A 27,915-nucleotide genomic window follows, 5' to 3' on the forward strand; every position below is an offset into this window, starting at 1 on the left:
CGCTTCTACGCTCGAACATTTCGGGTTTGGTGTTTCTATTCCTGGAGCGGGTTGACTCCTCGCTCGGCTCCTACGGGAGGTGCTATGCCCTGGCTAGCAAACACGACCAGTCGTGGCGAGTCGAGGCGAGTCTAAGCGTATGGAAGCGGATTAGTGGACGTGCGCGTACGATCAGACAAACCGCATGCTGATACTCGTCTAATTTGCTCGCGATCAAACATCCACGTTTTCCGGTCTCGAACCTCGGATCCGTTCGTGTTTCACGCTTCTCTTCAGTGCAAACATTTTACAACCGAGTTCTCGTTTCTTTTTTTTTCTCCTGATTCGGAGAGTGTATTGGAGCGTCGACGAAAGCGGTGGCTGGTTTCGCGTACACCAGATTTAGTCTGGAGAAGAGCCGCATTGTCTTCGGCAATTTTGTTCGTAAAATTTTCAATTACTCCAACTATTTCTGGGCCTGAGCTCACTATGATATATTTGTTACGACAGCGACAAAAGCGTGAGCTGATCGCAGCGTTTTTGACGTTCGTTTCGTGACTGAAATTTTTGGAAGAAATTCGATGAAGTTTAAGTCGTTTGAATACGAAGCTGATGTTCTGTCAAAGAAATACGGGAGGTGAATCCCAAAACGGAAGTGTGGATGATGTTTGAAATTAGACATGAAATGATTCCATGGTTATAGAAATTATCTCCTTGTTTGGTGTCTCTGGGAAGATACTTGGATTTCCATAGGAATTTAGTAATTAAAAGCACATAAATTAAATCATTGTAACATCTCAAAGTTGGATTCCAAAGTGTTCTCATTGTCAGAGCCCAATTTTGGGTATGAAGGAAATTAATGTTTAAAATAGAATCATAAATGAGATTTAATCGGGTAATAAAAATCAAATTCCAGGAAATGTCTATGGTTATATGTATGTTATTTCGACTAATTTTAATTTAAGGAGATTTTTATCGAATGAAAAATATTTACGCAATTTGTTACACTGTTTTCACACGTTTCAGCGGGATAAGTTTCTTAACGTGAGTTCATTGATCGACGAGAAAAACACTTGGAACACGTTTATCTTGCAAATTATGTTAACTTAAAGCACATCTCAAAGGAGTACGAGCTCCGTTTAGTTTGACTAATTTCTCCTTTCCTGAAAATCAAATTGACTCGTTTATTTTCCTCAAAATTGTCTTTTCTTGGAACCTGACGCTTGTGTATGGGAATTCAACGAATTTTCATGGGATCAGTGACCCTTTTATCTCCATGAAACTATTACTTATAGATTTATTTTTGAATCCCTAATTATTTTTGTTAAAACTAAATGTACTTCAATCTTAGCGTGGATTGAGAATAGCAAATTTACCCATATACTCTTCTTCTTTAATTCTAAAAATTTCTTCGAAAAGGAAAGTGTCGGCTATCTCCTCGAATTTGACCGCTTATTCGTTCCATTATTTTTAGACAATCGCGTCTTGTGTTACAAATAGTATCACGAGGCGTTATTATCGTCCATCGTATGACAACCGTTGCTGCACTCGCTAAACCGAATCTCCGAAATATTACTCGAGTTCGTAACTCGTCTTCGTCTGAAGAAAAAAAAAAAAAGAAAATTTCTCGTGGGTGTGTACAGTGCTTTATGTGACAGCTGTTGTCTCCCGACTGAGGAATGCGTTTTCATAGGTGACAAATCTTTCGAATCGCTTCCTGCCGACACATTTATCCCTTTATCTTCCATTTGCCACCTATTCACTGCTCATCGAAAGCAATTTGTGAAAATATTCGACGACATTCTTTTATAGCTTATATTAAAAAGAAAGCGAAAAGAAATTCTGAGGAAAAATATTAGAGAATTAGACGAAAAATAATAAAATAAATAACAGTAATTGAGAAATTTCCTACGTAATGACATAATTTCAAATACTAATTACCATAGAATCTCTTCATTGATAATTGGCGGAGAATTTCATTTCTATAATTAATGGCCAAACGAGCGAGAGGGTTTAAAAATAATTCTCTTAATCTATACATAGATTCGCATGTTAATCGTCACGATATCTTTGTACAGCTAGAATCTAACCAGTTAGTGTCAGTATATTTTAAATTAGGCTGCAAATTTTTTATCGAATATTTCTTTCGCTGTCAGTTAATTGAGCAGCTGATATTAAACATACTTTCTTGATCATATTTCATTCTACACAGAAGAAATGTTTCAAAAATTTTATTTTGTATAGTTTTAGAGTCTACGTTACTCTGAAATAACAACTGATTTTTAATTCTAATAAAGAATTATTCATTTTAGAAAAGATCCAAAAGCAGTGAAAACGTATTTCCGTCCGTTGTCATTGTGTGTATTTCCATGCTACCGTCGCGTTGGTTGTCCGGTTCGCGATAAATGGTTTTTGGTACGCTTAGACGCTAAAATAGAATGGCACACGAATTAGACAAAGTTACAATAACGTGAACAAGCCCGCCCCGTTTACCTATTTTCCCCGGTGTTCACACGAGACAGCTTCATCTTCGGGCACCGGTCGTAAAGATTGTCAGACGAGGATAGTTTGTTTTTTTAGTAGAATGGTGGACCATCGGATCCGAAAAGAGCCAGTGAAACGTGGATCGTTTTGCAAATTTATACCCTTCGTTAACGCTACCGATCAAACTAATGTCACCGTTGGCATCAGGTTTTTGAGATGATGGATTAACAGTCCCTAGTGATAGTGAATGAGAAAGGTGTATTCATAAGTGATTAGTGAGGATATTTCATTTCATCGAATCGAATCGAACAACGAATTCGCTAAATCTCTCCTAAAACATGAATGATCCCGACGGAAGTGTGCCCGTGTCCTCCACTCGGACGTCCGTTTCTTCGAATACTTAAGTTTCCAAGATGCTCTGAATCGAGAAGAAGGAGAAGAAGAAGAAGAAGAAAAAGAAAAAGAAGAAGAAGAAGAAGAAGAATGCGCAGGAATACCCTGATGACGGCACAGGATCCGACCGCTACGAAGGATCCTTCGCTGTCAATATCTCAAGAAACCCCCAAGAATCATCAATTTTTTGGAAAACCGGACGTTGAAGTTTCCTATTGACTTCAAAAGATTCCTTCACGAGGATATCTTTGAAGTCGTCGCTGCTACCAGGCAAGATTCTTGCTGGTCGACTCAAAGATAGATCAAAGAGGGCGAGCAGGGGGGAAGGATCGCGAAACCGAGCACGAAACATGTGAAAGGCGTGGATCCAAAGGATCGACGGACGATCTTGGAGTCGTCGGTGATCCACTGATACCCTTTTGCCCGCTCTTCTTCTCCAATCCAAGATGCTGGACATATTTCGGGGTCTGAAGAGCTTGATCAAGATCTCCCATGTGCACATCGACACTGCCGTTTTCAGGCTACATTACAGTCTGACTGTGATCCTGTTGATCGCATTTTCGTTGATCGTCACCACTAGACAATACGTTGGTAATCCCATCGACTGCATCCATAGCAAGGATCTACCCGAGGACGTGTTGAACACTTATTGTTGGATTCATAGCACGTACACGATCACAGCTGCCTATAGGAAGAAAGAAGGTTTCGAGGTGCCTTTTCCTGGGGTTGATAATTCCAAGTCGCATCCGGAGAGCGAGAGGAAGGAGTACAGGTATTATCAGTGGGTCTGCTTCATGCTGTTCCTTCAGGTAATTAACAGTTGATACTTGTTATATACTAGATTTTTTTCAAAAATCTGATTTTCAAATAACTTTCATTGAGTTTCGAAAGATATTTGACAATGAGTGTTTACGAGTACACTCTGTTTTTCGAAGAAACCTACAGTATGCTAGGGCGATTAAGTATTTGTTATTTTGATTCAGTATAGTGGGATTGAGCAAGAATCAGAACGATAAATCTGTTGGAGGCTATTAGCGTTAGAAAAGAATTATAGATGTAGATAAAGTTGAGATTTATTAAATTAATTTTAGCATGATTGTTGATTACACGATGCGCGGGGGTAGTGAACATTCGTAAACGAGGAAAGACGGATAACGAGCGAACTGGTTGTGGCTACGCTCGAGGAATTTACTCACTGCTTACAGAAGCTTATATCTAGTTCATTGCCAAGAAGGAAACCCTAAGCATATTAACCCCTTAAACCTGCTACTTCGTCGCCGAGGGTCGCTGTCGTGCGAGTTGCCTTGACGTTCGGTCAAAGACGTTCCTCCACCCTCACCTTTTAACTGATCACTTCAAGTAGAACGCATGTTCTTTCACGGAATTACTCTCTACACGTACTTAAAGAGTTTCCTCGCGATGGTGTAGCTAAAAGTAGTGAACTTACGCTTTGTATTAACCAATTACATCTATAAGGGAGGTAAGAGATAAGAATTTATCTTTCGAAAACATTTCGAAAAGATTTGGATAAGTTTACATTTTGTTAGGTATTGGATATTGAACATTTTATGTAAGGATCCACGTTTGAGTGTTTTATAGCCGTTTTATTAACTTTTTATTTATAATAATAGGGGAGGAACGATAATAGATACTGAAGTCATCATAATGAATTATAGAGCACCGAAGCTAACAATTAGTTCAAGTTTCATATTCGACCTGGTCCATTATCTCGCATAATATTTCCATTAAAATAAGATGGATGATGTCCAACTATCTTCAGCATAATTAAAATTATCACTGCTATTCAGATATGATCGAATGGTGGCTCTTGATCTAACTATAGACCGACAATGACCCGAATGCTACTTCTACTTTTTACTCCCTCATTTCTCTCCATACCCTTTTTTTTACTCGTTTCACGACAAGTTCCTCTGGCCTCTGGCCAATTCTTAATAATCGCGATATATCATTGCACGCAATATCACAGGGTGTTTTTAATTTCTTTTCTAGATACTATATCGTTGACATAAATTAACAATGTCTCGAGGACTCGTGTTAAAGATTTCGCTTATCTCCTTGAACCTGTTTCGTGTAAATGATGTTAAAGGGCTTGTATGTTTATGTTAACTTGTTTTAGCACCAACTGCTTTACATTGTAATATGATATTGGGTATAAGGAAACTGGTTTATAAGTGGTAGGCGATAAAAGAAGAGGAAAGATTATGGTTCATTTATACGCAACAGTGTCGTGTTCAGTTTACAAAAAATAAAAAAATATAAATAACCACCTCGACGTGATGTTCAGGCTATAATTTATATGGGGGAAGAGGGTAAGGAGGGAAGCAGTCCCAGACAGGGAATAGATGTAAAATGGTTACACGTGAATGGACCTCTACAGTCAACTTTAAGAATAATTTCGGGGGTCCATCTATAGCGTCCTGAAAGCAGGGAATTATCGAGCAGTTACTGTACTTAGAAGATCATATAAGTTATGTGTTCAGCATCGAGGCCAAGGGATGCCTTTCAAGTTCGGCCAGTCTTCTAACGGCTTGCTTCCGTGCTCCACGTGTCTCTGTCACCGTGTCCAAATCCTTCGTTTTCTGATAACAGTGACACATTTTTCTTTTTTTTGTTTTGTTAACGCGTTGACTGCCACAGTGATGATAATTAGTATAGTTAAACACATTGTAATTGCAGTTATTCAATGGTCTCATTTATCATCTTCCTACCATTTGAAATTTTCTTTAACTTTGTCTTCTTCCAGTGATTCGATTATACTGAAATTGTGGGGTCATCCGTGATCCCTGCGGCAGTTAACGTGTTAATAGTGAAAAATGTTATTTGTCTCTGGACCATATACGAATTCGTGAATCCTTGACATTTCGTTGTGTAAATGATTACAAGATTTTCAATTATCGCAATGATGACCGAGGGATCGAAGAGAAGAAACCGTTTAACACATGTACTCCTCAGGAGGAAGAAATGACGAGTCTGAGTCTTTCAATAATAATTTATTTTACAAAGTGGTAGAACACCAAGATGTGCATAATGATATTATTACTGTCTTTTCGACTGCAAATGGTGTTTCCCAATGGGAATCGCGAAGAACGTGGTGAAGAGAATGATAGGGACTGTAATGTCTTTCACGAAATTAACATAAATTGCTAAAACATTATGCTTTCAAACATAATCTCACATTGGGAGTCTGAAGGTGATTAAACGAAGACGGATATTTTGGAAAAGATTAATTTTGAAAATATTAAGACCTTTGATTATTAAATTTCTATGATTACAAAAAGAAAACCAATCCTCAAACTAAACTTCAATATTCAGAGCCCAAAGTTGCAGTTATTATCCATCGAGTTAAGATCACTTCGAAAGTGAAATTCCTGTACAAGCGGATTCTTCAAGTTTCTTTGATTCAAGTTAAATCTACCGCAAAAACGGATTTGTCTAACGAAGACGAAGGCGATTGTCTTCTGGTCGAGGAAGAGGGTACGCGAACAAAGGCGGTTCGCCGTCCACGACGTACGAAAATGCCTCTAATGCTCAGGATGATCGACGTTTTCGGCTACCTGAGGTCACTGTTCAAGGTGCAAAAGATCTCCGAGGACACCATGATATTTCGTCTACATTATCGTGCGACAGTGGCTCTTTTATTAGGGAGTTGCTTGACTTTGGCCTGCAAGAGTATCTCCGGTTCGCCTATACACTGCGAGGCTTCCGGTTCCGTGGATAAGGTCGTTTTGGAGACGTTTTGTTGGTTGCATACTACTTATAGTATGGTGCACGCGTTTAATATGACCCTTGGACAGGCGGTACCTTATCCTGGTGTGTCGAACAGCAAAGGCGAGGGGATGCATGGCCATACCTCGCATCCTTTGGTTAAACAGCACAAGTATTATCAGTGGGTCATCTTCTTTCTGCTGTTACAAGTATGTGAGAATTATTACTGCGTTGAGTAGCATTACCGTTAGGTGATGGGTAGAATAATAGTATGTAATAAAGAGAGGAAAAGGATCCCTAATTTCCCCCATAGCTCTTAAATTATTATCAGAATACTTTTACCGAAATTCTGCGGTATTGTCTAAGGTATCTTATACCATCAGGTCGTAGGGTTCTATTAGTTATATGATCCGATATTTGATCATATTACCAGAATCCTAACTGGGATCTAACCTAGTCTTGATCAAATTACTGAAGCTCTGTATAACTTCAAAGAATAAGACTTGTTTAGACAAAAGAAGACAGGTTTTCATACCCCACCGTTTCGTTATCGATCAATCTTAGCTACATCATAATCATACACATAAGTCAAGGTTAGGCCGAAGACCTTCGGTTGGCTTTGTTCGAACAGTAATAACCTCGTCTTAATACAGAAAATAGGCAGATATTTCGTCAGAAGGTTACTTTCTACGTAATTAGAAAAGAATTCTTGGAACCTCCTCATTTCTTTTTTTCGCATTTCTTTCGTTCATCTTCGTTGAACGTAGGTGTAACGAAATGGAAGGGAAGTGTCACTCGTTCGAAGAGAGATGTACCATAGGGATTTCCGCTTGTTTGGCCAATTTTACTCATTTGCCGGCTGTCTCCAGCCGGAACATTGCTCTTTTTCCTGGGAAGTGCGAACAGTACGTGTATCCAACTGGCACGTGAGCACGATGTGAAATATAGTTAGCTTCGGTCTATTTTCATCCATGGATTTTCCCTTTTTATTGGACCCGCGCGAACGCCGCGTAAAACAAGCGACCCCTTTCACCGACCAAATTTTTTTCTCTTCAGTAAATTAAAGAATTAATGAGGTTCATAATTATCATTATTTCTTTCCCTAACGCATGGATTGATCGCAGACGTCAAAGCGTATTGGTCCGCCATATTGAAACATGGCAATAACTTAATCAAAGATCTCAACTTCATTTTCTAAATTTTATATTATTTCTTTTAGATACCATATTTCTGGTATATGTACATACGTGTTTCGTTTGTAGAACCGGCTGCCATTACTTTTGTCAAAAGGGGTGTATCATCGTACACTCCAGATTGTTATTTTGTATGGTTTACACAGATTTGTAAGTGTATAAAATGTAAAATTGTATGTAGTTAAAGTATTGACGTCTTTCGTTTTTTTTTTTCTTTTATATAATCATGTACTACTGTGTGTCACTTGGCACGCAGCTAAGGATACGAAATTAGATATGTATTTCATAGGGAACGATAAAATAGCAATAAACGGTGAATTGATTAATTACTGTTGATTTAAGAGCAATTAATTCGTTTAACGAGTTTACGTTGTCGCGGAAGCGCGAAATGTTTCGTATTCCATTAGGAGAGTCGTTAAATTTTGTAATGTTGCTTTTAACGCTAGTTCGTTCGGCGTTTCACGAAGACATATGAGAAATAGTGACGTAAAACTGGATAGCATATTGTTTTATAAGAACAGAAATGGACATTTTCATTCGTATTTATCCAAATATTCATTTAAATGACAGTCTAAACTTTTAAGATACGAAGTAATAGAAATATAAAAAATGTTTATTAGCAAGAGTTACATGATATCGAAAAAGCAATAACATAGCAGTAATAATAATTCATAGTTATACTGGTACTATTTGTTCATGGATGATCAAGAATCTTTGATTTGGAGTTGTTTTCAATGAGCGAAGAAGTTTGCCGCGTTGTGTACTGAAAGGTTCATTCACGTTTTTGGCACATCTGGTACATTTGTTTGTGAGTTTTCAGCAAATAGAGTGAAATAACACTTGGATTTTAATGCGTGTTTCAGCGTGAAGAGAGAAGACAACTCGATGTTAAAAATAAAAAAATCACTATCTTTTAATTTCCCCAACTAAATAATTAGCAGAATTAAAAACTGTAAAGATAGTGTGAATAAATTATAATAGCCTAGTTTGATTAACATTTGCAAAATTTTGTTTACAACTCTACCATTTTTGCAGACTTGTAAAGTTTTAACAGTTTACAGAGAGATAACGGCTTATTTCCGGCATATGGTTCCCTTAGAACTTATTCTCTTAAAAAAAATTAATCATCAATTATTTAATTTCAATTATTAATCATGTGTCTTATTCTGTTTCATAAGTAAAACCCTTGTCATAACATTCTTCAATATAAACAAACTTCGAGCACGTAGCACACAGTATCGTTTGATTGAACATTTAGAAATGACAACATCAAACGAGCTCTTATCGTAATCCCCACTGGAAGTTAAGGGAACACCAGTTCCTCGTGGCCTTTCATTGTTCAATCATAACACATTCCTCAATTGTGTTTCTTTTACTACCGGGTTCTCCTCATGACTAAACCGTGCGAAATTGAAGAGATTCAGATGTCAGGGCAATATGGTGCTAAAATGAAATGTTAACTGCTGTTTCTCTTCAAGACAGTGAATTATTATAATACATTTTATTCGAATTACTACTAAAGTTATTCTTATATTACATTAGTGAACAGTTACTGTTTGTGTATACAGGCGATCCTCTTTTATACGCCACGATGGTTATGGAAGGGGTGGGAAGGTGGCAAGATCCATGCGTTAATGATGGACCTCGACATCGGCCTTTGTTCCGAGGTCGAGAAGAAACAGAAGAAGAAGATGTTACTTGACTATCTCTGGGAAAATCTTCGCTATCACAATTGGTGGGCTTACAGGTATTACCTCTGTGAAGTTCTCGCCCTGGTGAATGTTGTCGGTGAGTGGCACGTTACTTTCTTTCCCGTTTCTTTCGGTCCGCGTCATTTTTAATATATTTCTCTGCGACTAGGAAATTTATTTACATAAAATTAACGACAAATTTTTACTATTTTTATACTTCGAATCGTTCAGATTATTATTTTTAGCTACATAGGTATTTAAGCTCGTTTCCGATAGACTCAGGGACGCATTTTTCAAATAATTACACAGCGAAAGTAATTTTGGCACGTGTCGTTAATCCGTTTTCATTTGCTCGAAAAAAGTCTTCTAAGAACGCGAGACGAGTGTCCCTTTGATCTTTGACTTCTCTTTGAAAAGAACAAACCTCTGTCTTTGCCTTTTTTAGTTATTTATAAAACTACGTGCCTGAATTCTGAGTCGCCTAAAAATGCGACTTTAAGAAAAATATAACATCCTGGGTTAAAAAGTAATTGTATAAATTTTATAGAGTTGGTAGATAAATATTATTTAATTCTTAAGAATACATTTCGTTTTTAAGATTCAGCCATTCGTTACATTGATGTTCCATGTAAAATTGAACATCAAAGCTCTTTTTGCTCGAAAATGTTCTAATCCAAACACTTTTGTGTTTCAAACTATCCGATATTGTATGTTTCTCTTTAGCCATCACATTCTCCCATTTACCTTTCCTTCGCCATTTTATTCAAATCCCATTGATATGTTTATCTTCTTTCGGATATTTGTTTTGTTACTTTTAACGATTCCATAATTCTTCGGAAGCTGACGGAATTTAGGGTCTCGTTTGCTTTTGTTTCATAATTTTTCTTCGAATCGGCACATTTCTACGATTTTTTACCAATCCCAAGACTTTCGATACGTTCGTAAACTTCGTCTACATGTAATTGTTACAAGGAAATTCGAATAAAAGTCATTTTCATCATTGTCTACTGTTTTAGAAATCATCGTATCTTGTCTCAAAATGGGACAAATTGAAATATATTAATTTCTTAAAATACATAGAAAATTAAATGAAAAGTAATGAATTTCAATATTAACTACAAAGGCTAATATTCATTTAACCCTAAATTAGCACAAGTTAATCACATGAAATATTGGTACGGAAATGAAAAGTGTGTAAATAGTAAATTTTAAAGAGATAGAATAACAGGTAGCCAGTGAATGAGCGATTCACAATAAAATTTGGCAACGATACAGCTGGCCACCTGCTGCATTCGAACAACGAATCTATGCGACCGAGTGTCACTTTTATTTAATGGCTACTTTGCTCTCTGACATTCCTGTCAACCCTTGACATACCATTCTTCAACGTTAATACTCAACGTTAAATAACATTTATATAGTAGATACATTAAGCAGGGCTCAGAGAAAAATACTATTAGTTAGATTACTCGACAATACGAATCACAAGAAGGATTTAAATGTGCGCAGGTCAGATGTTTCTGATGAACCGCTTCTTCGACGGTGCCTTTTTGACGTTTGGTATCGACGTGCTCAGGTTCCTCGAATCGGATCAAGAGGACCGGGTCGATCCAATGATTTACGTGTTCCCACGGATGACCAAGTGCACCTTCTATAAATACGGCGTCAGCGGTGAAGTGGAGAGACACGACGCCGTTTGTATACTGCCCCTGAACGTCGTCAACGAGAAGATATACGTATTTCTATGGTTCTGGTTCCTCTTTCTCGGCGTGCTCAGCTTCGTAACGGTTTTATACAGGGTGAGTGGTCTCTTTTCAACAAACAACAATATTTTTAACTCTTAAACAGCAAAATTTTCGGATGGAGCCTTTAGTCTTGAGAGAGTGATGGATAGGATAAGGAGATCGAACCTAATCTACAATTTCCTAGAACCATGTGTAAATAAAGCTAGCGATCATTCCTTGACTTTTTGCAGATCGTAATTATATTTTCGCCGCGAACGAGGGTTTATCTTCTAAGGTTGCGGTTTCGTTTGGTCAGAAGAGAAGCCGTAGAGACGATTGTTCGAAGGAGCAAAGTAGGCGATTGGTTTCTTCTCTATATGCTCGGTGAGAATTTGGACTCGGTGATATACAGAGACGTGATGCACGAGTTAGCGAATAAGCTCGCGTCCAGACACCATCATAGCGTGCCTGGAATCAAGGGAGAGCTTCAAGAAGCCTGATGGAAGTGAGTAATTAACATAATTTTCTTATTACTAAAAACGGATAGCTGAAAATCACCAAGGAGCCACGATACAAATTTTAACATTCTAAAAAGTATTAAATCGATTTGTTTGCACTATAATTTTCACATTAAAAGATTACATAGGTGTCAACTGATGGTGTAGGGAAGCCTACACTAGCGCCCTCACCTTATATCGACGCTTCACGATTTTACGCCAAGGACAAACGAACCTCGCTCTCGTTTACCTCCAACTGTTCTCATAGTATTATTACATATATTGTGTTATATCTGACCGGTAATATCAACGTTTGAATTGTCGAAAGCACTTAGCTAGAGCAAAGTTACATAAAACTTTTGAACAAGGCCTCTCGAGCTTCGACATGTAACATACTGTCGATACTCGACCTCGCAGGCATAAATTCACTGGCAACAAGCTTTTGACACTAACACGTTCTCCTATTTTGAGCCGTTTAACAGCTTCATGCGAGATGCATTCGTTCGTTACATTGAATTTTAATCGCCCAAGAAACAACGTTACCCGGAAAGTAACGGCGTCCGAAATATCAGCTACAAAAGGGAAGAGCGCAGCACTGAATGTTTCTCAATCCTCTATACGTCCCACCATCATACGATAAACTTATATGGGGTCATTTTCTTGTATTTTTTTGTTTTTTAGCATTAAAATCAAAAGACAAAGCTATAATTTGCCTGAAAAATGGTTTTAATTAAAAAAAATTTAATTGTATTTTCAGATTGCCTCGGAGAGCCGTGGGAGCGATTAGGATTTTCGAGGCGAGTAGAATACTTTTCGGCCAAAGATGGAACGAACGATGCCAAAGATGGAGACCCAAGGATGAAATAGAACGGATTACATTTTTATTTACAACTCGGCGTCTGTGTTTTTCTTATCTATTCGATAATTGACTGATGTGTACACAGGGATGATCATAGTTCGATGAAGGTTGATCATTTCGCGTAAAAGACAAATTGCCATCTTACGACGATCTTTTTTTTTTTATTTTTCAAGTATTCACCGTCGAGCTCGAGTTTCGCGAAGTGGACTCAAAATTGCATCCTTTTCTTTTATGCAGTTCGAGTCTAAGGGACATCAGTATAGTTTTGTAACCGTTGTGAAAATCGATGACGAAAACGAAGATACATGTATTCCCTTTGCTTTAAGCGTTCTACCTCGTTAAGTTTCGCTGAAAATCGGAGTTTGACACTCCGCCATTTTCTTATAGACACACCGGTAGGGATGCAACGAGGATCGATGTATTTTCTTTCACAAAGACTGTGCGAGAAGGAGACTCGTGAGGATAACTTTTACCAATGACTCTTGAAATAAATGTATTTTTATTTAAAAGGTAATTTAATAAACATAGTTTATCATACTAATTGTGGAAAGATATTGTCGTCGAGAAATTAGCGAGAAATTTTCTGAGATTCTCTAAGGGGTTGTTAGAATTTTGTAAGACTAGTATAAGAAGTATTTCGCAGGGGTTATATTAAGACCTCTGTAACAAAAACTTGAAAATATAAAAATAAAATCAGTGGGTTTTGCAGCAATCTTCTTCAGGATAATTTCAACGAAGCACCACCGTTACTGCAATTTCGACAAACGGTGCAGGTTCCTCGGGTACAATTGGCAGTTTCGTGAGAAGAGGATCAGGATGACGATGGGGTACGGGTCACCATATTCGGAAGTGCGAGGACCAACCGGTCCGTTGGTCCTGTTCGACAGTCACGAAACAACGGGTTTGAAAAGGAGACAGAGGTGAACGCGTTCCTTCTTTGTAATCTGATCGAGAACACTGGCATTTAAAGGACCCTTTACATCCTTTCACTGTCCACGCCGTTGGTCCAATCACTGCCCCGTATCAATTCCGTTCTAGTATCTATTATTTTTCTATTAAGTTCCTGTTATGATAGTTTCATCCAAATAGATTTTTCGTTTATTTTTATCTTTCTATAGATGCTGGAACGTTAAGCATGTCGATTGACACTGGTAATTATTAAGGGAAGACCCAACCACTAAATTTTTCTTAAATTCTTCCAGAATCAAAAGCAAATGGTGGTGGGAGGCTCCCTCTTCTAACCTTACCCTTAACTAAAGGAAGGTTAGGTTACATTGTCCCCAAGTGTATTCCCTAATAGTGAAGAGTAGGGGTTAACATGCCAAATAGTGCATTGTGGTAGCGGCTTAAGGCGGTATAACATACAGTCCTGGTATATTTGACTTCTAAAGAAAGAACCAACAGCAAAGGAATATGTTAAAAATGTTACTCTTCTTTTTTTGCTGTTGGATTCCTTTATTCAGAATCATCTGTAAACAGCACGGTTAAATTATCGACATTTCATAATTGTTTTCTTTGAATGAAAAGAAAGAAAGAAAGTTAGAAGAGATGAAAAGAGACGGAAAGTTTGGGTGTGGGTGTCCAAGGTCTTCAGCTTGCCATTTACGGCCGTGTATGAAACCGGACACAGTAAACTGCGACAATGAGCGAGAAGGAGGTAAAGTTGAAAAGAAACGTAAAGGCAAAGCGTGTTTTGGTCTTATCGCGAGCTGGCAAGATGGCTTAAATCTACATCTCGAAGGAGTTTGACTCTGTTCGCTCGCCATTCATTCCAGGGAATTCTTATTTCACACTTGCTGTTAACGAATTGAATGTAACAATTCTGCAAACGTCTTTGCGGGGTGACATTCTTCGTACTTTCTTGAAAATTAAATGTCATATGTAGAAAATAAAATATTCCACTTTCGCTGGTTATTACGTAAAGAATTGCCTGATGTACGGTTATGTCATAACTGCTGATATGTCTTGTGCCGTATTAACAATTTATGTTTCAGCTGATCCGTCCGATGAAACTTCATAGTTTCACCTGTAATTTTGATTACCAATTAATTTATCAGTTGGCCGAGTTAATTCGACCCAGACCTGCTTTGGTAAATATTCATCATTTATTGAAGAGTGCATCTTCACCCGTAGGACCATTCATTACTTTGTTACCCAATCATCACCCAAAATCTCAAATTCCTTTGAATTTTGAACTTGCTAAAATTCTCTTATTAATAAACGAAGGAATATCGTAGGATAAATTTGACAGCTTCACAGAAGCCGAAGACATCATGTAGAGTATCTGGCTGGAGGTTGCAGAGTACAGGGCGACATAAGGCCACGCATTCGCAGGCGTAAATAGGTGGGTGGATTGGGTAGGCAGGAAGGATAGCCGTAAGAACGCGAGAGTGGCGTGTACACATGCGAGGCCGTGTACACCGTAGAAAAGAGAGGGAAGCAAACCGCTCGGTTTGTTAAGAGGTCTCTCCTGTCGCAGGTAAAACGTCGTCTCTGGAAAGTGAGTTCAGTCGCGGCCGCGCGATCGCGTCGAACGATATTTGTCTGCGCGTGCAGCTTGTTCACTTCTAGGAGCGTTACCGTTTGGCTCCGGGAAACATCGGTGTGCCTTGAAACAGCATCCTCGCACGTTGCCAGCGAGCGTACCAACCAGACAAGGTAGGAGAAACTACCTGTTACGTTTACTACGTCGATATGAAAACAGACGTTGTTGGTCGGTTTGGCTAAGCATCGCTTACCTAACCGTTGTTCAGTGACAAGCGCGATGTTTGTCAGCGTGAATCGTGAGAGTTCGGGACACGGATGCGTGCACACGATGATTCGAATTGGATGACCACATTCGCGAGATACACCCACGTAGATCTAATAGAAAAAAATTCAATGAGGTTTGCCATTGAATTTTATGACACTAAAGGTCTCTGTAATTCCATACTGACAACGACGGTTTTCACTTTCTAGAAAAAAATAGAGAAAAAAAATATTACTCTTTCCGGGAATGGAATGTATCGTAGCCATTAGCATGGCTATTAATGGAACAGGCCGGTCGGTAAGTTTAAGAAAGCGAACGGGCGAGCGTGCAAATTAATTACTTTCACTGGACAAGTTATGAAATGAAAAATTTCTGATGTGGCTCCGCCAATGGGCTCCAGTTACTTCGCAACGAATAATCCCTTCGTGTCTGGCTATTATACGGAACACGATCACGCAGGGAGGTCCTCTTTTTCGCAAACTTCTACATTTCGGACCCGCAAAACGACGAAACCGCGCGGTTAAACGACTCGACTCGGCTCGGCTCGGCTCGGGATTCCGTGCCTCCTCCCCCTCGTCGAAAACCGGTCCTGCTCGCGGCCGCTAGCCGATTTTGCCTGGCAAATACGCAAGATCGCCATCTTGGATCCGCCGGGGATGACGTCATTGGTACAAGGCACAGTCGCTTGCTCAATTCTAGCTGCAGCTAGAGATGGAAACATAGGCCGCGTTCGACTTGATGCCTTGATATTTCCTCCTTTGGCTTTCTTCAATCTTTAACCAATTTTAAATCACATTATTATTCATCTCTTTGCATGGAATGTTGAAACGTGGAGGACAATGAAGTTAGGACTTATGTTCCTATATTTGAGGGTTTTAGGGTAAACTTAAATAAGATATCTCTTTTCAAAACCACTATTATTGTCTTTCGATGTAATATTAAAAAAATTATTTTCTCTTCTTTTTAAGTATATTTGAAATTTTCATTTTTCGGTATTGTAGTATGAAAGAGTATTTTAAAAAAGATTTGTATTCTCTGGTATAAATTGTTACGTCTGACGGAGGAAGATTCTTCTTTATTTTCTGTAGATGGAATGAGTCGATTTACATAGGAACGTGACCTGTATTGAATAATGGGTAAACAATGGGATTGTTGCTGACGCCTTACGCCCATTAGATCTTGACATCGTTGAAATGTCTCATTCTTTTCCCATTGGGTATTCGGATAATTATTACAATTTTCAGAATGTAAGTTTTGCTATTTCTTTGCTTGCGTCAGGCAAAAGATAAGACGTCCCACTTTCGAGGAATAAATGTTTTCTTATCATTGTCGTTAACATTTTCTTATGATTTTTTACGAAGGCAAATGACAATAAGAAAAAGATTTATAAATAGAAAAAATTCATTGGGATTTTACAAACTTATCAATTCAAATTAGCAATTTAAAATTCACCTCAAGTATTTCTGCTGATTTAGCACGATCTTTGGATTTCTAAATGCAAATTATTGGTTTGCAATACCGTAGAATTGCAACTTTTACTTTTGATCTTTATTTCGTTTGATCCTTTTTTAACTCGTGAAGTGAAATGACCCTGCTCTTCGAGCAGCCAATGCTGCGACCTGCTACGCTCCTCTCCATCCTTCGGTATGCAATGTTAGGTACATATAAATATGCAATAGGACCCATCCCAATATGAACGAGCCTTTAGTTACCAACTGCAGATGAGTTCAATTTAATATCCCAGATTAGTTTTTCAATTATTCTGATAACCAGCGGTTCAACTACCCTTGTGGTATGCTAGACGGCGAACTCGGTATATCAGCGGTATACTACTAGTACATTCACGTTGAATTCGATCACAGCAAAGGGTTAAATACAAATGGTACATCGTATCGGCTTGTTTGTACAGTATTTTTGAATGATCCGGTATATTCACGGGCTTCGTGCAAGGGCAACAGAGCATATACGAGTCCAAGTTTTGCGTGTGCGTGGCCAGTGAAAGTAGAGTCTTTGTGCAATCAGACGACGTTGTCTCCTTCGGATACTGGTTCGACTTTAAAGGCTCGATGCCTGTCTCCTAGACTTTCAACCGGACTGGGTGTTAACGTCACTCTTGTTATGTTGGCTGCCTTCGTTTTTTCACCGAATCGTGCAACATTTTCATTAGCCCCTAACGTATAATAATCGTAATGATAAACTGAGACGTTTAGAATCCAGAGATAAATTTTTACGATTGCTTAAGTCCTATTGCAATCGAGGATTATCTTCTCAATAACAGCAATTAATCTTGACAGCATTTCATGCTATTCATTTGCTGTTCCATTTAGGGTAGTTAATTATAAATTATCAGTCTCTTAGGAAATATGGTAAATAAGTATAATTTAGGGGTGTCGAATGAGGACATATTTGAGAAGAAATAGAGACAGATTTTTCCTGCCTTGGTATTTTATTTTTAATGAAAACGAAAGTAAGAAAAAGATTATTTTATCGTGAATAATAGTGAAGCTTGGTTTAGTTTTCCTATTGAAATAAGATGAGAAACGTGATTTATGTAAATATACGAACGGAATTCGTACCAAGGACGGAGATGCACTGACCTCCCTTGGCATCGAGAAGAAACAATCGTGGGAGAAGAGTGTCGTAGCTTGACATTCCTCGTTGAATCGTGAATTGCAAACACGTAAGAGGAGCCTACACGAAAAATACATGTCCGAGCGATGCGTTCGTCCGATTTGGCGACTTTGAACGTGATCGACAAGACGATTCAATTCCTGTACCTCTTAATCGACACCTTTCACGTGACGCTCGTCCCACCATTGATTCATTAATTTTTGCACATGACGTTACGAGTCGTGATAAAATTACTGAAAAGGGACTTATTGATATTTTTAATCCCAAAGGTCAAGGAACGGATTTAGTTTATATTCATTCTTAAATTTTTATTTAGGGTTGGCCAGGTCCTCCAGCTTTACTGATAGCGAATTTTAGAATTTTAGAATTTCAGATTTTTGAAATCTTGTAATCTTAGAATCTTAAAATCTTAGAATCTTAGCCTCTAATTTTTGGAGGTACATTAAACAGTTGACTTCATTTCTCTCTCAAAATACCATCCTTCTCGTTAATACCAATACTTCTACAATACCAAGGCGTATCGTAACCCGTACCTATACCTTTTGCACCATTCCTTCAACTCTTTCCTTCAGTAAAATGTTTCCGTTACGTTTCAATTATCTAACGGAATGCTAGTGACCGGTGTTAGGTATTACCCAGCGCTAGGTGAATTGCTCCCATAAATCAGAAAAAACAAATGGGTATAGAAGGTACAGTAACTGCTCGATAATTCGCCACCTTTGATGCTCTAGAGGTGGAACTTTCTATGAAACAGGAAATCACCGAGAATACCAATGGTATGCGTGTATTCTTCACAGTTTGTTTATGTGACACAGCACATTCATTGACTATTATGACCAACAACGGGTGTTATTACTGGAGGGAAAAAGGAATAGTCTTATGGCTGTGTGATGCAACACGTGCAACTTAGTAGTGCCTTGAAGATTGCTCAAGTCCTATGCATCGCTGAACCGTGAAAAAAATGTTTGTACGAATGTTTTTTTTTATATCCATTTTTCCATGCCAGGTGGAAGAGAAAACGGAACTATGAAATGAAATCAACACTTTCTAGAATGTATCTTTTTTACCGTGTTATCTGTTCTATTGAGAAACATTTTTGTGGTATAAAAGTATCGATTAGTTTAATTAGAGGTTTTTAGAAATGGAATGCCTAACATACTTACAACAGTTTAGAAACTTTGCAAGCATCTATGCGACTCGTGATTTCTAAAAGCCTTTTCGAAAATATTTTGCTCCTGCATTTACGTTCTTCGTACGTATATAGACTTTAAAAATCAACTTGCTCCTTTCAATGTTCAAGGTCTTTCAAGGAACATTCACTATTTAATATTCAATCGCCAACGCTCTTTGTGAAGCATTCAAACTATCCACATCCTTTTTCTTAATTTTTAAATTTTAAATCTAATGGAAACTGTACCATCAGCTAGTTCCATTGTTCTTCTTTTCTCAAACAATATTTCTAAACTTCTAAACGTTCGTCATCATAACGTTAGATAGAAAGAATCGAGGTCTTCGCGAGATGGTGGGCGTGTGCGTGTGGAAGACAGGAAACAGTCGAGGTCGATATCGCGTCATCTTCATTTCACTTAATCGTCGAATGATCCACGAATAAAGGAGCAATAATCAATCCTCTATAAATGATAAAAAAGAAAGTTTTAAATTTACGATAGAAACTTGATACATTATCTGAACATCACACGAGTGCATTCAGGGTTAAAAGGATCAACGTAGATCAGATAGATCAGGTAATTAAGTAACGTTTTTTGTTCTCAGATCGGCGGCATGCGATCATCGTAGCGAGCGTCCAGGGACAAGGGGAAGAGATTTCAATCGTTTGAGCGGCATAAGCGATAAACGTGAGTACCAAGCAAATTAAAGAAACAATATGATTGTGTTTTAATATAATTACAGAATAAAATTCTTTTGTATTAAAAAAGACTGAAACATCCACGAATGATAGAAAATATGAAATTTATTTATTTATTTTTTTTTGTATTCTTTATTAAGAATTTGTTGCAGCCATCAATTAATATTAGATTAAAAATTTTCATTTGAAATATATATTTGATATTTTGACAGTAACGGAGCGGTGTCCAATTAGTTGTAGACAGTAGTACACGTATACTAGCCCGCCATTGATTCTGTGTAAAGGGAGCATTACCACGGCATCCTAACGGTGCGAGTGCATCGAAGCATGCCAGAACTTTCCTTCGTGATCCTGCATCACGCTACGCAAAGAGCTGTGAGTTTCGGATAAGCCAGGAAGTATCATAACGATTGTACGCATCATGCAAGCTTTCTATTACGAAACTCACAGTACCGTCTAACTTCGGTTGGAACGCGACACGGAAGAAATTTAATCCTCTAATGATTCCTCTTACAATTAGATGCTGATCCTTCTTGATGCGGTTTAATCCTACTCCTTCCTTGCAATTTTATTCATTAACGTCTTCTTTACTGTACTTGGTAATCAAAATCAAAATTAATAATTTTCTTTCTTTTTCATTTGAAAAGTTATTAACGTAAAAATAACTTGTGTAATTTTGTGAATACTTTGGTACAAAAATTGGCAAATATTGCAAAGTAGATGAATTAGAAGAATATCTGTAGACACGTATATCTTTTCAGAGGATATGGTGAGTTCTAGTAAATGTACCGTAAATTGGATTCGAAGAAAGCGCAGTGCGAGACGAAATTTCCGGGAATTTTTCACCCATTAGTATTCCTAGCTTACATCAGAGACGCGATAGAATTTCGCGTTGGGTGAGGCTGTAAAAAATGATTCTGCGCAATCCTTAACCCTTCGACAAGGATAAATCCATGTATGAGAATTCGAAGAATATCGTTATAATGGTTACAATTTCCATAAGTAAAAATGTAAATCATGTAAATTGTTAGACATACAGATCACTTGAAATGACTAAGCTTGGAATATTCTTCCTTTTTTGCTGTTCGTCATCCGATTGGATCAGCCAGTTAGGTACAGGAAATAAAAATAATCAATCGTCGTAAATTCAACTTCCGTGACGACAGTAATGAATCATGCGTTTATACATCAACCGGAAACATCATTGTTTAATTCATACCAGAAACTGTGTCCGTGATGAATCTAGCAAATGATAGTAACTTGGAGAATCATTCCTTTTCGGAGACAACTCCAGATACTTGATCCTTTCTTCGTTATTAAAATTTAAAATACAAACTACGTTTGTTTATTGCTACCAATGGAACCAATAAATTCGATGTACCTAACAGTAAAAACCACGAATCCTCCAACTTTCAGTTCCACTTTTCCTTTCATCATGCAGTGAAGCAACGCGTTCAAAAACTCCGTCCTCGGTTTTGTAATTCAACGTAAATTACCGTCACCGTTAAGAAATGAGCACAGAACAACTGAATGATACCAGTTTCTTATTGAACGCTGTAGCACGAGGAGAACGAGTAAAAATCAGATCGAACAAGCACAGTGAACGTCGGCTATGAATTCCATCTGATCTGACATTGAAGCTCGTTATACATTATGGCTTTCACGCCCCGAATGGGAATGTGATGTTATAGAATGATTTCAGGAATTTAGCAAATGACAAAGGTGACTTGCAATACGTGCACTGTGGGTTTCCCTTTTAGGAATATATTGTAAAAATAACTAGAAAAATAAAATTTAATATATACATATTTATGATTAAAATTATGATTCTCATAGGGGCATTAAATTTGAAGAGGAAACATTTTAGTATCATCACTGTTACAGTCTATTGATTTAAGGTAGTTGGAAGGTTCAGTTGAAAAATTAAATGATCAGATCCTTGAACTCCGTAAAAGGAGTGTTCACTTTCTTTCCTACTCTCTTGGCATTAGTTTTCCTTCTACTAAGTCTTCTGATATTTGCTGCATATTCTCGCCTTGACCCACCATGTGGTTATTGCTACCCGGGGCTTAGCCTAAGTACCTTTGGGGCTAATCTAATTTCCTTCAATTTCCTAATTTAAATTATCATCATTATAACGTCTATGGTATTTGACATTTTTTAGTTATTTAACTAAATTAAATTTATATCACTTCAATCAATTATGATGCTCATACTGTACACAGAGCAACAATTAAATTTAATTCAATTCCACGTAAAGTTGCGACTATTAATTAACATAATTTCAGTGTCATTCGTTACAACATAGATTTAAATTGTATAGCGACTTCTCACGTTATTTTTGAGATTGCATCGGATAACATGATGCATCACATTAAACCTGTAATTGTTCATGAAACATTCAGTTTCTAATACGTCCATTAATATAAATTTCTTTTTCTCTTTTTTTATTTCCAGATGCTGCCGCGATTGATAGCTGTGCTCTGTACAGCACTTCCGGTAGTGCTGTCTCAGAGCAACTATGCCTCTCAGGGCAACAGCATCGAGTACCAGCCAGGTTTGCCTCCGAGCACGGTTCTAAATGGCAAGGTAACCAAATTGGACGACATCTCGTCGATGATATTTCTGAATCGCACGAAGGCGTACCTGAATTGCAGCCAGGGTAGCATGCAGGTTGAGTTGAAGTTCGAGGAACCGTTTTACGGTGTCGCCTACGCGGATTTCGATCGTAACAGTGCCTGCATATTCAAAGGACGCGGATCGACCAGTGCTAAGTTAGAACTACCTCTAAAAGGTATGCTCTCCCTTTCGTGATTTACAGTCTGTTTGCTTCGATCCACCAGAGACTCAAGTTTTTCTTTTTACGAGTCCCTAACCATTTTGAAACCCACGCTAGGAAAATAATATCGTATGTAAATCGTGTTGTCGTAAATCTAAAGAAGATTTGCTCCCATCACTTGATATTGTAACTGAAGAATAAGGAACATTAAATGATTCTGGATCCTTTGGAATTTGGTGATAATTAATATAATACTAATTATTCATAAAGTATTGAAGTTAGGGCAGTAGGTTTAAATCTCTTGGATTAATAATAATCAAATCCCCATAAGTTTATAAGTAAATTGGGTATACTTGATATTCCAGGATGTGGCACGAGGCAGGATCCTCAGCGCGTGTTCACAAACAACGTCGTAGTACGTTTCCATCCTGGTCTGGAAATGGATGGCGACGAAGTAATCACTATAGTTTGCAGATACCCTCCGCCTGTGGCGCCCAAACCGCCAGCGCCTCCTGCCAGCATGTGAGTTTCACATTCAATTTATTTAACATTCATAACAGATTCCACTTGATAAATTAAATTTTCTTTCTAAATTGATCATTTATCGTGTCTTTCGATACAATTTTGGTCATTGTCTGCAGATTGGCCATCCCCGCTCCTGCCCCGTTGCCCGAGCCTCCACTCAAGGGATTCCAGATACTCCTCATCATTTGTGCGATCCTTTTCCTCTCGTTGCTGTTGCTAGGCCTGGGATGTTCGTACATGTGCCTGAAGCGCAGGAACGTTCGCGTGATACACCGTCATCCATTCGGAAGTGACTCGGGTTCTGAGATAACGAAACCCTCCACACCTAATCTGGGCAGTATCATTATGTTCGAAGGACTGAAGATTCCTCGGCCTAGACCATTCCATACATCTACCTCTACCACTGGTAGTGATACGCATTTAATGAACCCCTCGCTACCCAGCGATTATCCGAGCGAGACCTCCGAGGTATGTATCTTCAATTGTTGGTCATGGTGATTGCACTTGGCGTAGCTTAGTAATAATTGGATTTACTGTTGTGGGCAAAGATAATCTTTGAAATCTATCGCTTTAACGTTTCTTGGTACGATGGAAGATGGCGGCACTATCTTCGGAAGATTAATTCAAATTAATCCTTATAGGGTGACGAAGAGCCTTCCTTGCCCGGATCATCGGCTGGTTCATACGACAAGCAGGTGTTCGTTCACCACGAGACTCATCAACGCCAAGAAATGCGTACCAATAGCTCTCTATATTTGGATACGGTAGCTGCGGAAATGGAGACTTCATCGATGACGGCAATGAACGCCTCGAGATCAACTCTGCCCCGTCACATAATGGCAGTGCCCATCGAACCAAAGTTTGATGTACAAATGAGGGTGACGAAAGTGCCGCCAACTTCACCTAGCCCACTACCCTCCGAATCTGACATAGCGAGTGTTGCTTTAGAAAGGAATTTGACTACCATCTTAGAGAAGGAAGAGTCTAGCCTGACCCGTAGTTTGGAAAGTCCACCCGCCAGGACTACCTTCTCATACGTCCCAGAACTTCACGTACCTCCCGGAGGAAGCTCTTCCACTTCGACGATATCCAGACAACAGACTCCACCGGTTTATTCCAGAATCCTTCGAAAACAAGCGGAAAGAGAGACAACCACCAGCACCAGTGTTCTTCAAGAACGTATACCATCGCCCTCCCCCGTCGAACAGCCGCCCCTTCAACATCACGAGATTCGTAGGCCCAGATCATTGACTTCCTTAAACACAGAATTAACGGAAACCCGGTCCTTGACGGAGGTCACTGACCACACTCATGCCAAGTACAGAGTGGCTAGCATCCTGGCACCTACGCCTCCACCTCCTCCACCGATTGTTCCCACGGTCACGAGTACACACACTGCCGTACAGCATCGCGAACACCGGCTGTTCCGCGAGGAAGTAACGGAACCATTGGTGGAGCCTCAGGTGGTCGCTCCAAGACGTCCAGAGATAACGACTCACGAGGTGGACGACGTGTTCCTGAAGACAGTAACGGAGAAGAAGACGATCGAGGATGTGGAGCGACATCGTCGTCAGGTAACCGAGTACCGAGCTAAGCCTCCGCCAGATCCAAAATGGGACGTGACCATCAGGAACTATCCAACCGAGAATCTCCCGCCTCCTCCACCGGAATGGGAGAACTTCTCCGACGTCAGTTCCAATTCCAATCTAACCATCACTAACGAGCCCACAGGCATCCAGACCGACGCACCGATAGACGAGGAAGCGGATGTGAACATAGAACCTACGTACACGGCCCGTGCTGAAATACCTTGCAGACCACCCCCGGTAACACGCCGCTCGGTCGACGAGACCGACGCCGACTGGTTCAGCAGATTGTCCCGGGTACTGGACCCGCGTTACGTGTCCGAGTTCACAGAGGAGGAACGTGCCAAATGGCGAGAGATAATCACCACAGACAGCACCCTTAGAACTCTGCTGACCGAAGCCGTGGTGAAGGAGGACTACGAGCTCATACGCAAAGACGCCAGATATACCAACCTGTTCCCACCAGCTAAATGGGACGTGATCATTCGTATCCTGGGTCCTCCCTCGATGCATGCCGGGTCTACGTCCTCTTCGACTCATGGCAAGAACCATGGCCAAAGGTACAAGAGGTCCAAGTCCTCGGAATGGGACACTAGGTCCAGAAGGTCCTCTCTGCCGACGTTGTACGAGTACGAGAGCGACGGAGGAAGTTCCGCCCACACTCACAGTCACCGGCTGCAGATGTCCCAGTCGACCACGGCGATGGGCCAGTCGCGCCTGCGTAGATTAGGCTCCAGTCACAGGGGTACAGGTGGCGCCAGCGAAGTGGACGTCAGGTCCATGTCCGAGATGACTGTTCGTGATTTCGCCAGGGTGGACCGGGACGATTTGACGAGCCTGAGCTCCTTCGAGGGAGCTGATTCCCTGGTGAGATCTCTTAGCCAGCCTAGCTTAGCCAGAAGTGGGTCAGAGTTCACGGAACATTGGGGTATACCATCCGGGATGATGGATCTTCCCCCCTGGGCCGCCGAAGAGGGTTCTAGCTCCGTGGAAAGTACACCTAGGGCGGTGAGAAGAAACGATCGTTTGGAGGTTCTTGCTTCATTTGACGATCGCAGACAAGGCTCGGCCACGACCAGATCCAGCCGGTACGTGGAGAGAGAGCTGAACAGTGTTCGGGTCACCGAGGGCCAGAGAACTTCGAATTGGTTCCACGACGATTCCGAGCCCGAAATGCAGATCTGAGCTAGAAACTCGGGTTAAAACTGCCCTTGATTGCCTCCTGTTGCCTAGGTCCTTGTTTCATTCTAGGACCTATGTTGCTTCCGATCAAACGCTTCCTATTCTTTTCTTTGAAATGTGTAGACTGTTCTCACTGCCCTGTCAAGTATCGTATACTCATTTTCTCCGTATTTGACAGATCGGAAGACGCTTTTTTTTTACGAATTTCTTCGAACGAACGGTTACGTACTTACGACTCAATGCGTTGGCTGTCATGCGAATCGGTTGGGACGGTTCAATAAAAAATGTATTTTTCCAGTCATGGTAAGGAGATGTGCTTTCATTTGGATTAGATTGAAAATTATATCGAGATACCGAGCAGTCAACATATTGATGAACAATAGCCATTCTCTCCACTTGCCACTCGGGTTTATGAAAAGAAAATGGCGGACTCGACGTCAACGAAACGAGTGGAACTGTAGACTCTGGCTAAACTGTCGAATTAACTTAGAAATTAACTCGATGAAAGTTTAAGTGTAAGTTTATCAATTAACCAGGCAACAAATTTGCTTTTCTAACGATCGATCACCGAATGCCGTATTTCAAAGATCTCTATGATCCTTAATCCTTAGATTCCTAGACGGAGTAACTTGGGTCTTTCACATTTTAATATTTTGTTTCCCTTTTCTTTTTTTTACAAGCAAGTTAGGAGGAGCTCTCTTTCCTGCCATCCGTCCATCGTTATTTCAGATTATGTCTTACATAATTTCTAACGTCTAAGATAGCTAATTAGAAGAATTCCTGATGGACCCTAGCGACCCCATTCTGGTCTTGTGCAAAGCAAAGATTCAGTATCTAAGGGTTAGAAACCACCTTAAGATTGTGAGACGATATTTAACACGTTCGCTACAATTGTCTGCAGACTTATACTAAAAATTTCTGATTTTCAAATATTTATTTTACAAGTATAATTAATGTAAATATGAAATTTTTAGTTATTTACACGTATCGTAACGGTGCTAAAATTTACTGAATTAAATTATCTCGAAAACTATTTTAAACTCTATAGAACATTTTATTTTAATTAAAAATTAAACAGGTTCAATGGCAATTTTACAATTTATATTTTACAGCTCCCTTGCCTTACTACACGTTCCTGCTTAGTTGGGTAGATCTACCCATATCAGGGAGGTATTAACTATCATTATTCTCTACAGTCTTATTTTAACAAAGAATCATTACCATGTACATTATATAGTCTGGCACTACTCATTTTTCGTTTTAACTTTCAACTAATGTGATATAAATCCTCCTTCCAAGACGCACCTGGTGCGTCGTAAGAAAAAGTTAAATACAATAAATGACGCACCTGTTGCGTCGCGACTAGCAGATCCTATGCTCTCTAAATTTTTGTATAGCGTATACGGAAATTAGAACACCAATGTCGAAGAACAAAGAAGTTAGCGAAAGTGTTAAATATTCAGTCGGTGGTACCGCTGCGATAATAGTACATTTAAGTAGGTAAACGAAACATACGGTGCTGGGTTATACGCTTCAAACAATATCTAAGACTTCCCTCTTCAAGACGTACTTTATTTTCTCAGAGTTGAAATGTATTCCATAGGAGGAATGTATGAAAGTTTTGAGAGAGGTGTCGACCGTGTGAATATCTAGTTTATTCACAATTTCGTACATAACCTATTCAAGGACACTGCAAGACACTTACGTGTACGTTTAATCTTCATCTTTGTTTTTTTCTTTTGATTCAGCGACCGATCCTTCCTTATCCTTCTTTGTATATTGCTAGCGTGATTCAATAAATAAAGAGACAATCATACGTAGCTTTAAAACGGTTTATTCAATGAATACAACGATTTATGTATTTTAAGGAAAATATATGTATTGTATACATGTTTTGAAACATCAATGAAGCGTGTAAGGAGTAGCGGAAACCTTAACGTCATAATCGAATTAACGAAGAAAATAAGTGAAAGAGAAGTGATTCCTGGATCTAAAGAGACCCACCGATGGTAGTATGGATGTTAATGCTTTTGCTATTAATAAAAATTAT

At 39.2% G+C, this 27,915-nt stretch overlaps 1 protein-coding gene across 9 annotated transcripts; it reads left to right on the top strand.

The window, feature by feature from the left end:
* Positions 1 to 31: 31 nt before the first annotated feature.
* On the top strand, positions 32 to 27,620 carry pot (zona pellucida domain protein papillote). Of its 9 annotated transcripts, none has more exons than XR_004582694.2 (7): positions 32 to 419; positions 1,454 to 3,665; positions 9,344 to 9,563; positions 10,976 to 11,265; positions 11,442 to 11,695; positions 12,445 to 15,204; positions 19,700 to 19,787. XR_004582694.2 is itself a non-coding variant. In XM_034336570.2 (6 exons), exons 3-6 carry the CDS (start codon positions 22,251 to 22,253, stop codon positions 25,866 to 25,868), a joined length of 2,976 nt encoding a protein of 991 aa, XP_034192461.1. In that variant the 5' UTR covers positions 15,022 to 15,204; positions 19,700 to 19,782; the 3' UTR covers positions 25,869 to 27,620. The 9 variants fall into 9 exon arrangements, 1 of the variants encoding a protein (XP_034192461.1); XR_004582695.2 differs by having other exon boundaries at positions 2,560 to 3,665; XR_004582697.2 differs by having other exon boundaries at positions 2,563 to 3,665.
* The last annotated feature ends 295 nt before the right edge of the window (positions 27,621 to 27,915 follow it).

This window comes from Osmia lignaria, chromosome 10, assembly GCF_051020975.1.
Source record: "Osmia lignaria lignaria isolate PbOS001 chromosome 10, iyOsmLign1, whole genome shotgun sequence".
Lineage (NCBI taxonomy): Eukaryota > Metazoa > Arthropoda > Insecta > Hymenoptera > Megachilidae > Osmia > Osmia lignaria.